Below are 15236 nucleotides of genomic sequence, written 5' to 3'. Positions count from 1 at the left end.
ATTTAATAGTTCATTTTCAATAGTAGTAAAAAAAAATTAATTAAATCAAACTCAAATCCACTTAAAACAGCACTAAGGTAAAACTAGTTCTTTATTAGTTTGGCAGGGATGTAAAGGATTGATAATGACATGCAGCGTTGATGAAGATGCAGAGAAATACCATTCTCCCAACCCTTTGCCGGGGTTGTAAATTGATTCAATTTTTCTGTAGGGAAGTTTGTGAATTATGCCATAGTATAAAGTGTGACTACTACTGATCCAACAGTTCTGTTAGGAATTTAATCTAAAAAACTAATAGGATGATTGTATTTGTTATAAGTGAAAAACTGGAAATAACTTCTTTGTCCATTGATAGTATTTGGTAAAATAAGTCATGATACCACCATTCAAAATGATCATGTAATTGATGAAAATAATAATAGCTAACACTTATATAACATTTACTATATGTAAGGCACTATTCTAAATACCTCATGTATTAATTGATATGGAAAGAAATATATATTTTTAAATAAAAACTTTAATTCTTTTTCTTAAAATAATAAGAACATAAATATGTATGGAAAGAGAGACAATTGCACATTTAAGTATGTTTCTGGGTGGTGTATGTCTGTGTGTGTAGGGGTAGGTAGATTAAAGTACCTGTTAGTGATTATACACTGAATAGTGGTCATCCGGATTGTGGAATTACCAGTAACATTTGTTTTCTTTCTTTATACTTTGTTAATTGAATGTTTGTCAATTAGCATGTTTTAATGATATATTCAACAAATAATTTTTTAATAGAAATCTCACAGTGCCGTGAAGTTAAAGAATACTCTTACATTATTTGATTTCTTCCTTAAAACTATCTTCGATATAACCATTATAATAAACAAAATGTTTTATTTTTTGTTAGAATGAAAAAAGATTTGAAAAAGAGAAAAAGAAGGAAAATATGGAAAAGGATGGTGATGGCTGTCCCCTTAAACATAAAATGGAGCATGACCAAATGATGACACAGGGTCAGATTAGTGACAATAGTCAAAGAAACAATGAATTTGAAGTAGTAGAAAATTATAAGGAGGCATTAACACAGCAGTTGGAGAATGAAGATGAGACAGACCAGCAATCATTGGAATCAGGTGATAAATCGGGTTATTTCAAATAAATTTCACATATATAAATAAAACTTCATTTCATTTATCATGTTTATTTTCACACACACAAAAATGTGCTATCATATTTTTTGTCTCCAGATGCAGTGTTTATCATGATTTTCTTTCTCAGGGTCCTTAGTTATACTCCTCAGCCAATTTGCTCCTAACCTGTTTCTTTCCAAGATGGCTTAAAATGTGGTCTTTTGTAATTTATAAATATTTCAGCAGAAAATTCAATTTCCGGGCCAGCCCCGTGGCTCACTCAGTACTGTGCCGAGGCCTCGGGTTCGGATCCTCTATAGGGATGGCCAGTGTGCTCACTGGCTGAGCATGGCGCTGACAACACCGTGCCAAGGGTTGCGATCCCCTTACTGGTCAAAAAAAAAAAAAAAAGAAAATTTAATTTCCAATTTTGTTTTCAGAAATTTGAAATACAGCATAGCCCCAGGAATCGCTCAAAAATATTTAACATCTTTAAGGCTCTTTTTGTGTTTGTTTTTTAAGCTTCACAATGGTACAATCAACATCATTTCCTTTACTGACTGGCTGTTTCCATAGGATAAAACATAATCAGAACATTTTTAAAAAGCCTTGTCAAATAGGTATTTTTTCTTATTTTAATGTAACACAAAATCTTCAACTGATAATTGCTTTTTTTGAAAAAAGAGCCAGTTATGCAATTTAACAGAAGTTCATGTCTTTTGGTATAGAAAGAGAGTCTGTGTTTGAAATCAGACATCCTGAGATAGAATCCTGACTCTCCCATCTACTACGTATACGTTGTTACATAACCTTTTTCAGTCTTAATTTCTTTATCTCTAAAATGGAGATAAGCATCATCTTTATTTACAGGGCCTTTGGAGTTGCTTATATAATAACTCTAACAATGTTCCTAGCACAGTGCCTGCCACAAGGGAGATGACCATAGTGGTTACTTCTTTGCCATTCCTAGTTAACTATGTGGCTCCATTGTATATAAGAATTTTTTGCAGTATAAACAGGGTTTGTGAAAATAAGATCTCAATCCCTGAGATGCCCATTAACTTATGTATATTTTGATGGATAAAAAATAGTAGCTTTGAAAGTTATACGTTTTGTTAGTTGGGATGTAGGGCAGCCATATCCTTATCCATATATCTCTTCTGACAGAAGGTAGACTTATTACAGTGGTTTCTCAGTTTTTTAAAAGGACTCTAACACTAGTACATTGTTAAAGAACAAAATGATTTGACAAATAATTTGAAAATATAGCATAGGGCTAGCTAACTGGTTAGCTCACTTGGGAGGGTGTGATGGTGACAACACCAAGGTCAAGTGTTTGGATCCAAATCCCCATACCAGCCAGCCACCAAAATAAAAAAAATAAAAAAAAAAAGAAAATATAGTATAGGGACATCTGACATCATAAATCATATATCTATAATAATAACTAACATTATATTTTATACTTTAAAAGATGCCTTTAGGTGCATTATATTTTACAATACAGCATTATATTATTTAACATAGCAATCTGTAATATTCCCATTATATAAATGAGGAAACCCAGCACTTGAGAGGTTTAGTAACTTGTTTAAGATCATATGTCTTGTCTCTGGCTACGCTGAGACCTGAGTCCAGATCATCTGTTCCACATCTTATATTCCTCTATGACCCTGAGAGGCTGCCCATCCTAAAGTGCCATATGGCTCTGGAGTTCTCTTTTCATTCTCCAGCTGTAAAGCTTATGGCTTTAATTGTAGAAAGATTTGTTTCTATTTGGAGTAAAATATTTCAAGTGACACTAATTTATTTAGAAAAAATAATTTCTTTCTAAGTATGTTTGTATTTCTTATTGCTGTGTAGGCTTCAAAGATGTTGGCTATTTCTTGTTACAGAGAATTCCCATTTTAGAAAATGTGTCACATATTTATATATAGCAGTATGGAATTATATTAAAATATTTCAGTAATTTTGATGTTCTAAATTTGGTTATTTAACTTCTATGCCTTGTTTATATTGTTCACATTGTTAAAATTTACTCATTAACATAGATATCCTTAAAATGTTTATGAGTGCCTAAGTGGGAATATGTAAATACTCTTTTTTAAAAAGAACACATTTACTTATGCTATGTCTACTAATGTGATTTTGGTTACATATGTTTATATTGAGCATACCTTGTTTAAGGGTTCTTGTAATTAGTAATGTGTTTAGATTTGATTGGGGTCTTTTTTTTTTTCACATTTCAAAGAATTGCTTTTGGACTATATTTACCTAGAATCGTTCTACATATCCCACTGAGAAAAATCAACACCTCTTCTCTTTCCCCAGGCCATTCTGAGTTTAATGGAAAACTGGAGTTACACAGTTATATTTGTTTAATATAACATTTGGAAGAAATAAAAGTTGCTTTTGGAAATATAAACTATTTTTTGTATTCTGAAAAACCTCTCTTAGAACTTAATAGAGGCTTTTGGCTGATAGCATCATACTCATTAATCATTCATTCATTCAGTAAGCCATCACTTAAAAAATTTATTCTTAATAAATGCAAGTTCACATTTGGTTATTAGTAACAATTTCCAAAGTTGAATAGAAAATTTTTTTATGATAATAATATCAATATCCTTGTTACACTCTGTTTTCTATTATAAAAGTTCACTTTTTCCCTAAGGTGTAAAGTTCCATGTTTATATTCTCGTAGATAATGGTAAAAAGAAAACTAAGAAACTCAGAATGAAGAGGAGTCACCGGGTCGAACCAGTTAATACAGATGACTCTGCTCCTAAGAGTCCAACACCACCCCCACCTCCTCCTCCTGGTGAGTAAATTGATATAGATACTGAACTTAGAAATACTGCTTTAAACAGTGGAGAAAAAAGGAAAAAGTAATGTGTAGTTTTTATTCAATATATTCATTATCTTGTGAATTTTTCAGAGGGAATCCTTCACTCTATCTACTTTGTTCAAACTGTGTCAACAAAACTATCTACTGCTTTTAATTAAAAAAAAAATTATAAAAGTAAAAAAAAAAAAAAAAGCGTAAAACTATTAAGAAAACCTTACCCAGTACTTTCTAGAATGTGTTCATGTTCTGGATGAAATATCAGTACCTAGATTGCAAAAAGGAATTTAGGTTTAATGGGTAGATTGCTAATATCAGCTTTTAAAAAGTTGGACTTTTTATCCTGAAAGTTGAAACAAGATATATGAATTTTTCTAATATATTTCCAACATACATACCCACTTCCTAAGTTGTTATGAGGATTAAACGTAGTAATACATGTAAAGCACTAGGACATAACAGCACAATAATTGTGAACAACTTTTTAGTACTAAGCATAGTATCTTACCTACTGTAGGTGCTCACTAAATATCTGATGACTAAATATATTTATAGTGTCCTCGTAGCCCTGCTACAAGGCTTTAGTTAGTAACATTTTCCTTTAAGAATTTTTTTAAAAAGACATTTCCAGTATTTCATCTAATAAGAAAATACTTAACCTCTGCTGTGTGTTAGATTGGTAGCCCAAGGTTATTTATGATGGTGGTGAAGGTGCTTATATTTTTAATTAAAGGTGAGTAAAAACTTAAAGCAGATGTTAGCAGCCTATAATTACTTTTTTGAAATAGAAGCCGTTTAAAATGTGTTTATGGCTATTCAGTACTGGGTCATTCAATATATTTGAATTGACATTGAAAGTTTTGTACGCTTCCTGTCGAGGGAAAGATCCTTATAACAGACCTAAAGAGACATCATTTAACAATGTTTTTAATTGTTTTTATCTTTTTTAGTTGGCTGGGGAACCCCCAAAATCACTAGACTTCCAAAACTTGAGCCTCTTGGTGAAACACGTCATAATGGTAATACAAAGGGATCTGTTTCAAATATCATCTATACATATTACATCCACTTTTCTTTACCTCATAACTTCAACAAACTTATATTTTACTTTTTGAACACTTTCAAATCCACAGCCATCCGTTTTCATTATACTGTTTAAAAGTTGTATTTAATTTTTTATTCTTAAGTGCACTTTGCATCTGTATAAAAAGAATCATAGCTTGTGTTTATCCATGATGTATTTATACAAATAGTTATGAAAAAGGGAAAGGTTGTAAAACAATCTAAATATTAGACATTACAATTATACTTACAGTGTTAAAAAAAAAATCTGCAATGTCCTATATATGCTCAATATACTCAGTGGTAATGCCACATAATTTCTCTTTCTACTCCTAATAAGACATCCTGCTACTGAATATTAAGATAAAGTAAAGGTCAACACAATTTGTAAAATCTGAGAGCAAATCAGCCAAATAAAGTTCTGCTAAATAGAAAGTAAGTTACCAAAGGCTTTATTGAATTAAGAGAACAATTTATTTGAATAAAATTAACATGCAATATTCTAGCCAATTTATGGCATTAGAACTCCAGGACATGAAAACTAAAGAAAGGACAATTGGGAGTACTAAAAAACTGCCTTACAAAACAGGCAGAAGTTCTGATTACAAATCATCAGTCTAGGTTTTTTCAATAAAATATTTCTAGAATGCAAAACAATAATTATATACAATTTTAGCTCAATAAACTTGTTCATTAGGAACATTTAATTCCCTTCTTGATGGCTCATCTATAACTTAGTTTCCTAAAGAGTTCCCTTAGTAGAAAAAAAGTCAGAAGTTTAATCTTTAGAAAAACATTACCATATAATTTGAAATTATGTCAAACTATGTAAAATGTTTTTATTCAAAAACTACATAAATATAAATTGCTATTTGCTTTCTTTTTCAGAATTCTGTAGGTCGGTAGTGAAATATTTCTTTATAATCATTAGTGAAAATTATTTTTTTCCTTAAATTACTAAAGACAGAAAAGTTTGTCCTTAGACTCTATCAGAATTACTTAAGTAGTATTTCCAGTGGAATCATATATATAGTCTGTTTGGTTTACTGACTTTACATCATGATGTTTTTATTGACTATAATAGGTTAGTCCCTATTTTATTAGGTGAGTATGACTCTGAGTGAACTTGAGTACATTAGAATACATTATCATTTTAAATATTCAGTGTGTTAGAAAAAAACTAGGTATTGTTAGTATGTGTGTATTTATATATATATATATATACACACATATACATACATAGAGAAAAATATTAATTTCTCTTAATACACATTTTTTCTCTTACTGATCTCATCATTCAACAAGCAACTATTTTGTATTTGACACCAGCTAAAACATTAGTAATAGCAAGATGAATAAGACATGCATTCTGCCTTTGTGAAGATCCTAATCTCTTAGTAAAGAAGACAGTAATTCATCTCACTATGTATGTAGCATGTATGATGACAATAAGTTCCATGCTGTAGAATTGGAGTACTTTGTACAAACTGCATGGGTGGTTAGGGAAATTGGCATTAGAACTGTGTCTTCAAAGAATGAGAAGAGTCATTAAGGAGAAGAAATAGTCTATTCAGTGGTAGGGAGTTAGGAAAGAACATTGTTTATTTGCTTCCCAGAGAAAGCACTATAACTTAAACTAAAAAATATTTCTTAACCTTAAAATTATGAAGGAAGATAAAATGTGTGTAGTTTTACTGCTCTTCAGTTTTCATGTTAATAGAGTTAATAAAGTCCTTCATAAAAATGTATGCTGGTAATTAAGTTGGTCATTTTAGTGGGACACTAAGATTAACTTTTTTATCTTCTACAACTAAGGCAGTAAGAAAACTACTTCGTATAGAAAAATTCAGCGTTCTGGCAAATAAACAGTATAAAATCAACTGCACGAATATGCTAATTTCTTGGGGGGGAGACATTTTTGCATGTGCATTTGATTTATCTTTTTAGAAAGGTATTTTTAAATTTCAGAAGTAAAGGCTTTTAGAAAATATATAAATTCTGGTTTAATTGTGAGTTCTCTTATATGTTAAAATTCTCGTTAATTTTGAATTCAAGATGTTAGAAAAGGAATACTTTAAATTTACCAAAATAATTGAGTGTCTCTTATTTTAACTATAGCAATAATAATAACTGCATATACGATGTCCCTGACACATTGCTAAGCATTTTAAGGAAGTGTCCAATTTAAATTCTCCTAAATAACCTTATAAGATGGGCATCAATATTACCATTTTGTGTATGAGGAACCTATACCCCAAGGTCACATAGCTAATAAGTGGCAGAACTTAGGTCTGTCCTGCTTTGAAACCCATTTAACTAATTATTTAACCCTGCTTTAACTAATTATGTTATACTATTATGTTAAGATTTGTTAAGGCATCCTGTGGCTTAGTGGTTGCTTTCAATTTTTAATTGTTTTAAAATCATTTTCTCTTAATACGTTTTTAATATATTTATTTAAGTGATTCTGAATTCCTATGCTTCAGGATAATTTTAAAGTAATAGAACATAAATTAATTACTTACTGAAGGCTTACATATGCCATTAAATTTATAAGCCAGTTTATGATAATTAAGGAATAGAAATTTATTATAAAGGACAATATAAGAATTTTTTGTATGAACTATGCACCAAATCACCAAGCTACACTGAAGCATTATTGTAAAAGTTTCCACCTTACAAAAGCATTGGAATAATTAATTAATGTTTCTCCTAAAATACCTGGAAGTAACAGCCACTGGGTAAGAGCATGGAGTGTTCAAATACTGACTTATCAGAACTTTAAGAGGTTTATTCTGTTTTAATGTGAATGTGTAGTTGGAAACAAAAATAATAAATATATCCATTAGTTGCAGCTTTTTATTAAGTCAAGTGGAGATTAATATATAATATAAAGTTGGGTGTTTACCGTAGAGGTTGTGTTTTGAATTTATTCAAGTTTTCATGGGTTTTGATTTTTTTTTTTCCTATCTTCTCCACCCATTAACTCCCCTGCCAAGTCAGAGTGTTTCACTTTTTTAAAGGTTTTGGTTCGAAAATAATGAACTGTGTCAAACTATTGATTTACCATAACTGTTTCATGTTTTTTGTTTCCTTTCTTTCCATAGATTTCTATGGGAAGCTGCTGCCTCCCCTGGCTGTGCGACAGAGGCCTAACAGTGATGCTCATGATGTGATCTCATAACCAACTAATATGGATAAGCTCTCTTTATATAGAAAGGTGAACTGAGATGCCCTTCTTTTTACAAAAGAAGAAAAGCAATAGACATTGATGACTGGGGCAATATAACCATATTGATGTCAGTGAGGAGACTAATAGCCTGGGAACTGACCTGATAATTACTTATCTGTGTACTTCCTGGTCAACAAAGAAAGGAAGCAAAATGACCAGTAGATGATATGAGCATTTGAACCAAGTTAGTAAGATGTAGTGTTAACTCTTTGGTTTTACACATCCCCCACTCAGGGGCATATTTCTGAAGGAAAACCTCTTCAGAAAAAGAGCCAATGGACTCTGCACATTTTCTTTACTATGTGTTTAACAGTCTGTATTTCTATGTATTAAGCATTTTTTGTAAGATATATGTGCATGGAAAGGGAACTCTTGGGAATTTGTAACCTAAATTTTTAACTATTTTTATATTTTTTCTAAAACTTAAGAATTTTAATTACGATAATATTGATTGTGCACTTTTTTATAGATGCTTTGTTTAAATTGTGTTTGGAAAATAAGGTTGATTTACTTGACAGACATGAACTATACAAACAGGATATATTTATATGGCTTGAGGTATGTGTTGTAATAGTATTGTTCTTGAAGTATACATCCTAATTTGACCTAATTTAAAAATAATACCTTTTTTAAATAGTATATTCTCATATCTTTATTTTACCAAATTATGTGATTTGAAAGCAGTACCCAAGAAGAATTCAATTGTTGTTATTTGTTTTCTTTGGTGATGATCTCAATAAATGGAAGAGACTTGAAATACTGTTTTAACCTAAATGCTTTTTAAATTAATAAAAATATCTTCTATGAGGTATTACTAAAAGTCCTAATAAACCCTTATTGTAAAGATTAGATCTTTTCAGAGGTCACGTTGTTCCCTGTTACTCCCTTGTTTTGTCAGACGCTGCTGTGAAAGAGCTATTGCTCTTTTAGGTTATTCTAATTCTTCTCTGCCTTGATATTAAAAGACAAAAGACTGAAAAAGCTACTTCAGGTCCAAAGTCTTGTGTTTTACAATTGGGAAATAGCTTGGATACTAAAGCAATAAGAGTAAAAATGGTGGTTCAAAATTCCTTTAATCAAAAATAATGCCAAACTAATTTCTCAAGTTAAAATGATAGTACTTCTCTTGCACTTAAGAATGGCATCCATAGGATTTGTCTGGCTTTGGGCAAACTTTTAGATATATTTGAGTACAGATTCAGAATGTTGCATTTAATTGAAAGCATACCTTTATATCAAGGTGAAAATACTATAAACAGAACGACTTCTGTATCATCTTGTTAAGATTGGTGCCAACATACACTGGCATCTGATACAGGTAATAACTTTAATATATACATCTAAGGCAATTTAATATGATTATTTACTTTTAAAATTTTACTTCAGAGCACCACATTTTATTCACATGTTTTTTACTAAACTTTAATTAATCAGGTCACTTATTACTCTAGTCAGCATGGTACAGTGTCTTGGAGTTTATACGTGGGACCTACCTACCACACTGAGTGAATAAAAAGCATTTGACTTCAGATATAAATTTCATAACAGCCTAAATTTGATAGGTGGCTGAAGTGTAAGGGAAAACAACACAGGAAGACCATATGTAAATTTTGAAATGGATTTTAGAGGGGAAATTACACACATTCTTGGTTCCTTTTGTAACATATACATTTATTCATTTTTTAAACTAAACTCATACTTTTGCCATCTTTTTAATATTCATTTAGTTTGAGAGTAAATATGAGTTTTTATTTTTTTTGTTTTTTAGCAGTGTTTATTGTATTGTACAGTACTTGCCGAATCCATTTAATAAAAATAAAATGATTTTGAAATTAAATAGGTGATAAAATGGAATCATTGTGTTATATAGCCCACTCAAAAATTAATTTGTATTCTTAAAGCATTCTAAAAATACTTTAAAGAATGTTTTGTAAATTTTAACAATTCAATGCCTATTTTGTTATATGCTACATTTTTATTCTATCATCATGAGTTATGACTTTTCATGCAATAAAAATAATTTATATCAATATACTGTTTCTCTTTTCATTTGGTGGATTTAAGTGATTTCCTCTTGGTAATAAAATAAGTAAGGATTTTTATTTTTAATTTCATTTTTTTGGTGAATGGTCGATACAGGGATCCAAACCCTTGACCGTGGTGTTATGGCACTCTAACCGACTGAGCTAACTAGCCAGCCAGGATTTTTAAATATAATTGTTGAAAGACGATTTAAACCAGTCAGTTAAAATAATGCATTTTTTGTTATTTTACATGAAAACCTTTTTTCTCTGCAAGTTTTTGTATATATGGGAAAGAATGTGCTTTTGAAGGCAGCTAAAAACAGCATCATTTCACCATATGATTCTAGATGATTAGGTGTCTGTTTTTTGTTAAAACTACTGGTCAACAGATACATTTTTATTTATTTAAAAGTTAATCTTATATGCCTTTATATATAAAATACATATGTATATACTATATATACAACATTGTAGGTAGTTGATGTCAAGTATAAAACTATGCATAGAGACACTAGAAAAATGTCGCTAAATGCTAATAGTGAATTTTTTTAGTTATCGGTTATATGTTTTCCTCAATTTTTCAAACTATTTTTGTAATTTGGTTTACTTTTTTAGTGGAGGAAGCAAGTTTATAATTTTGTATAAATTATTTAAGTGTCATTTTTTTTTTTGTAAGTTTGAAATTAAATGCTCTTTTAAATGCCAAATGAAAGACTAGAATTTTCTTAATATGTAAAACCTCCTGTGAATAGCCTGGAGAAGTTCATCTATAGAATACACCATTATATTTGCAGCTGATCTTTTACTAAGTGTTCTCTTACTATGACAACATTTTGATATGACACTCAGTTTGACATGCTATGCCATTCATTTTACTCTATTTCTCCCATTTCAAATAAAGAAATCAAATGCTTCTAGGTGGCAAAAGTTTTCCAAAAGTGAAACTGCTTATACAAATAAATCTGTAGCTTGCAAATATTATTCTTTTCTTCAATAAGTAAGTTTTTCTCTAGAGGATGCTTTGGCTACCAAGTTTACGCTAATACTGATTATTGAATTTATCAAGTAATATGTTCAAACTGATCAAAGAACAAATCCAGGCATTTCAAAACTTTTAAAGTATGATATAGGGTATCAAAATAGCAATAATCTTTTAGCTTTGTAGAAACAGAATAATAGAAGCCTGTTTTTTTGTTTGTTTTTGTTTTGTTTGAGAAAAAAAAAAGGAAGTTAGAAATAAATGAATTCCCTTTAATGAAGGGGATCAGCTTATGACTACAGGGAAAATAAGGAAGAAATCATTTGCTTGGTTAGTGCCTAAGTTGTAAATTCTTTCTATGCACTGATGAGGAAACAGAATTTGCGACCTAGGTAAGTGAATCAGTGGTCTCCAAATTTTAAAATAATACATCCTATCTGTAAATATGTTTAATATACATTTTGTTTAAATTAATTGTATTAGGTTGCCATAACAAAGTACCTCAGACCGGGGTGGCTTACACAAAAGGAGTTTATGTTCTCACAGTTCTGGAGTTTGGAAGTCTGAGACCAAGATGTTGGCTGGTTTGATTTCTGTAGAGGCCTCTCTCCTGAGCTTATAGATAGCCGCAGCCTTGCTATGTCTTCACGTGGCTTTTTCTCTCCATATGCGCCCCTGGTATCTCTGAACACCGTGTTCAATTTTCCTCTTTTTACAACTTAATTAATCACCTCTTTAAAGACCCCATCTCCAAATACAGTCACATTCTGAGGTACTGGGGGTTAAGGCTTCAACATATGAATTTTGGTGGGACAAATTTCAGCCCATAAAAATTATATCCATGCTCTACTGAACTATGTACATTTAAAATATGGCTCCCTGAAAAAAGAAATTTAAGAAGAATAGATAAAACTAAATAAAAATAGAAATCATTATATTTACTTTCTAGTTGCAGTGGATTGTCTGTTGGAGTTTATACACACTAACTTGGAACCCTAAATTAATGAAATAAGAGGCTCACCTGAGGTTAAAGTACGATATTGCCTAGAACTATGATGTGTTCTCTAGCATTGGTCACAGGTTTCTCTGTTGTGTTTTTCTACCATATTTTTTAAGGAGCTAAGGGCTCTCATGACGTGCAATTACTTTACTACAAAGTCTGTCCTTCCTTTTGACAACATAAACATCCATATGAAAATGAAGGGTTTTGAGACATGTTTTGTGTAAATGCGAACATTCATAACAGGTAGTTTAAGAGATAGTCTGTCAAGTGTGCTTGTTCTGAAACACTTCTTAGATCAACTGACTTCACAATAAAATTGCTGAGGTACATAAAAATTCTTTTCCTGCCTGGAGTTAAGTACTTATTAAGTTGCTTGGTTCTTTAACACTCTAATATTAATAATAATAAAAACTAATGTAATTGCTGGTACTTGTGTCAGCTCAATTTCTTATCTCATGTCTGCAGTGGTTTAAAACAAGTCTGCTTCTAATAGTTTCTTCCTAAAACTTAATGTGGAGCATTGTTTCTTCAGTAGCTATTTGGGATGGGGGTCGGGGGCAAATCCCTCAACATCCTCATGAGACACAAATATTGATTCTAGATAGATTACAGGTTACACATAAAATATCAAACTATATATATATTAAAAAGCGGGTCTGAAACAAGTGGCTTTCCTCTGTGGGAAGAAATTTATAAGCTTGAAAGCAATGGAATCAATAACTCAAGTAATTGATAATGCATAAAAGTTTAAAATATTTTCACACTTCAAATGGTTGTAAGAAAAATCAGGAAAGTATTTTAGAATGTGACATGGTTAACATCTCTAATATAAATATGAATAAAATGGCACTAAGACACTTGTAGGTAAGTGGGCATGAGCAAGTAATTTATTTAAAAAACAGTAAGATTTGAAATCCTACCCATACTAAGAACATAATTATAAGTTTTAAGGAGATTATCAAAAATACAGATAAAAATTCATAAACAAATTCATGAATGTGCTAAAAGTCACAGAATAGAAATAATAAAACCTCTTCAAATATAAAACATCATCTTTCCCTAATATGTGATTCTTACTACCTACTTAAAAGTCTTATATGTCTACATTGCAAATATAATACTACTGTATTAATTCATTAATTACAACATTTTGTAATGAGCATAGGAAAATAAAGTAAAATCTCTAAGTATAGAGGCTGAAAAGTAGACTAATGACTTTTCCACAAACATCCAACAGATGGCTTGCATTTAATCATTTCACTCCTGAATACCACATGTTCTTTTGTACCTAATCTAAATTCTAACAAGATGTATTTTTACATTACTGGGAAACTTGTTTATATATGTTAAGCTGCAAATCACATCAGTAGTTAAGACATTTGTCTTTTTACATGGTAGTAAGATTTGTACCTATTACATATACCTATATTGATATTCTGAGCATCAAGGGCCAACTCAAAATGATGATGCTTTGCAACAACATGGATGGACGTTGAGAGAATTATATTAAGTGAAACGAGTCAGGCACAGAAAGAGAAATACCACATGTTCTCACTTATTGGTGGGAGCTAAAAATTAATATATAAATTCACACACACACACACACACACACACACAAAAAAAAAAACCGGGCGGGGGGGGAAGAAGATATAACAACCACAATTACTTGAAGTTGATAGGACAAGCAAACAGAAAGGACATTGTTGGGGGGGAGGGAGGAGGGGGGGGGGGGAGGGAGGAGAGGGAGGAGGGAGGGAGGTTTTGGTAAGGGGCAACAATAATCAACCACAATGTATATCGACAAAATAAAAATTAAAAATAAATAAATAAATAAAAATAAAAAAATAAAATTCTAAAAAAAAAAATTATTTAGATATAGACTCTAATCATACATCACCCTTGGCATTCATAAAAAATGGAAATGGGAAATATTGGTTAAGGTGAGGACAACCAGGTGTATTAGTCCGTTTCTGTTGCTTATAATAAAATACTTGGAACTGGGTAAAAAGAAAAAAAAAGATGATGCTTATTAAATGTCAGGGATGGTTTTAAGCACTGATTTTCTCTGAGAAATTGCTGATTGCTGCTACAAGGGATACTTACTAAAGAGCATCACCAAAAGAGCAAATAAACTGCTATCCCTATCAGAATGGATGCAATAAATACCTTCCTAATAACCATTAGCACTTGTAAAGGTGAGTGAGGAGGCTAGTGTGGAGGGTCATGTTGGTCTTCAAACATTGGTATCAGAACATGATGATAATCACATTGATTATGGCAGTGAAAATAATAGAGGCAGCTAACATTCGGGCATTTACTGTTTCCTAGTCTGTGCTAAGCGTTTTATATGTATAACATATTTCAATGTAATCATTTACCTAACCCTCCCCATTAATAGGACAGATTATCCCCATGCGCCAGCTCCGGTACAGGGATTCGAACCTGTGACCTTGAAGTTATAAGGCTGCGCTCTAACCAAGTAAGCTAACCAGGTTTTTGTACGATCTACTGGGCTAATAAGGTAAGTGTACTTAATATCTTTTCACCATATTTCACACTTTTATCCTTTAGTACTGAATTCATAGGCTAACGGAGATTTGGTAGACTAATTCAGTAACTAGCTTCGCCTTTGAGGACATTTTAAAACAATGTTCATACAACATAACCCAAAGATTCATTCTTTTACTGAGTCCAGTGCACACAAACTGTTCAGCGCGTTATGTAACTTTATACGGACTAGCAGCCCAAAGTTCACCCCAAGGGCTCCGGCCACGCCCCAGGAGTAGGCGAGGACTTCGCAGGCTGCCTCCCCGCCCTTGGAAATCCCCGCCTCCACCGGCAACCCGCCGAAGTAACTTCGCGCATGCCTCTCGCGGGACCTAAGCCGTTTTGGCGAGATTTCTATAACGCAGGCAAGGCAGTATCTCGCGAGAACTTGAACCGGAAAAGTGGAAGCGTATTCCCGCGAAT

General features: G+C 31.7%; 1 protein-coding gene across 2 annotated transcripts in view; it reads left to right on the top strand.

Annotated features, from left to right (window-relative positions):
* Positions 1 to 8935, top strand: part of ARL13B (ADP ribosylation factor like GTPase 13B) — a 58634-nt gene extending 49699 nt beyond the window's left edge. The window contains exons 7-10 of one of the 2 annotated variants that reach the window (XM_063105014.1): positions 899 to 1124; positions 3826 to 3942; positions 4917 to 4985; positions 8136 to 8935. In XM_063105014.1, the coding sequence (XP_062961084.1) occupies positions 899 to 1124; positions 3826 to 3942; positions 4917 to 4985; positions 8136 to 8212 (489 nt within the window). In that variant the 3' untranslated portion in view covers positions 8213 to 8935. The remainder of the gene's footprint in view (positions 1 to 898; positions 1125 to 3825; positions 3943 to 4916; positions 4986 to 8135) is intronic. The other variant, XM_063105023.1, reaches the window with a different exon arrangement.
* The last annotated feature ends 6301 nt before the right edge of the window (positions 8936 to 15236 follow it).

Source organism: Cynocephalus volans, chromosome 1, assembly GCF_027409185.1.
Source record: "Cynocephalus volans isolate mCynVol1 chromosome 1, mCynVol1.pri, whole genome shotgun sequence".
NCBI lineage: Eukaryota > Metazoa > Chordata > Mammalia > Dermoptera > Cynocephalidae > Cynocephalus > Cynocephalus volans.
The sequence above is the reverse complement of the archived record's forward strand: the minus strand, read 5'-3'. Positions and strand labels throughout refer to the sequence as shown.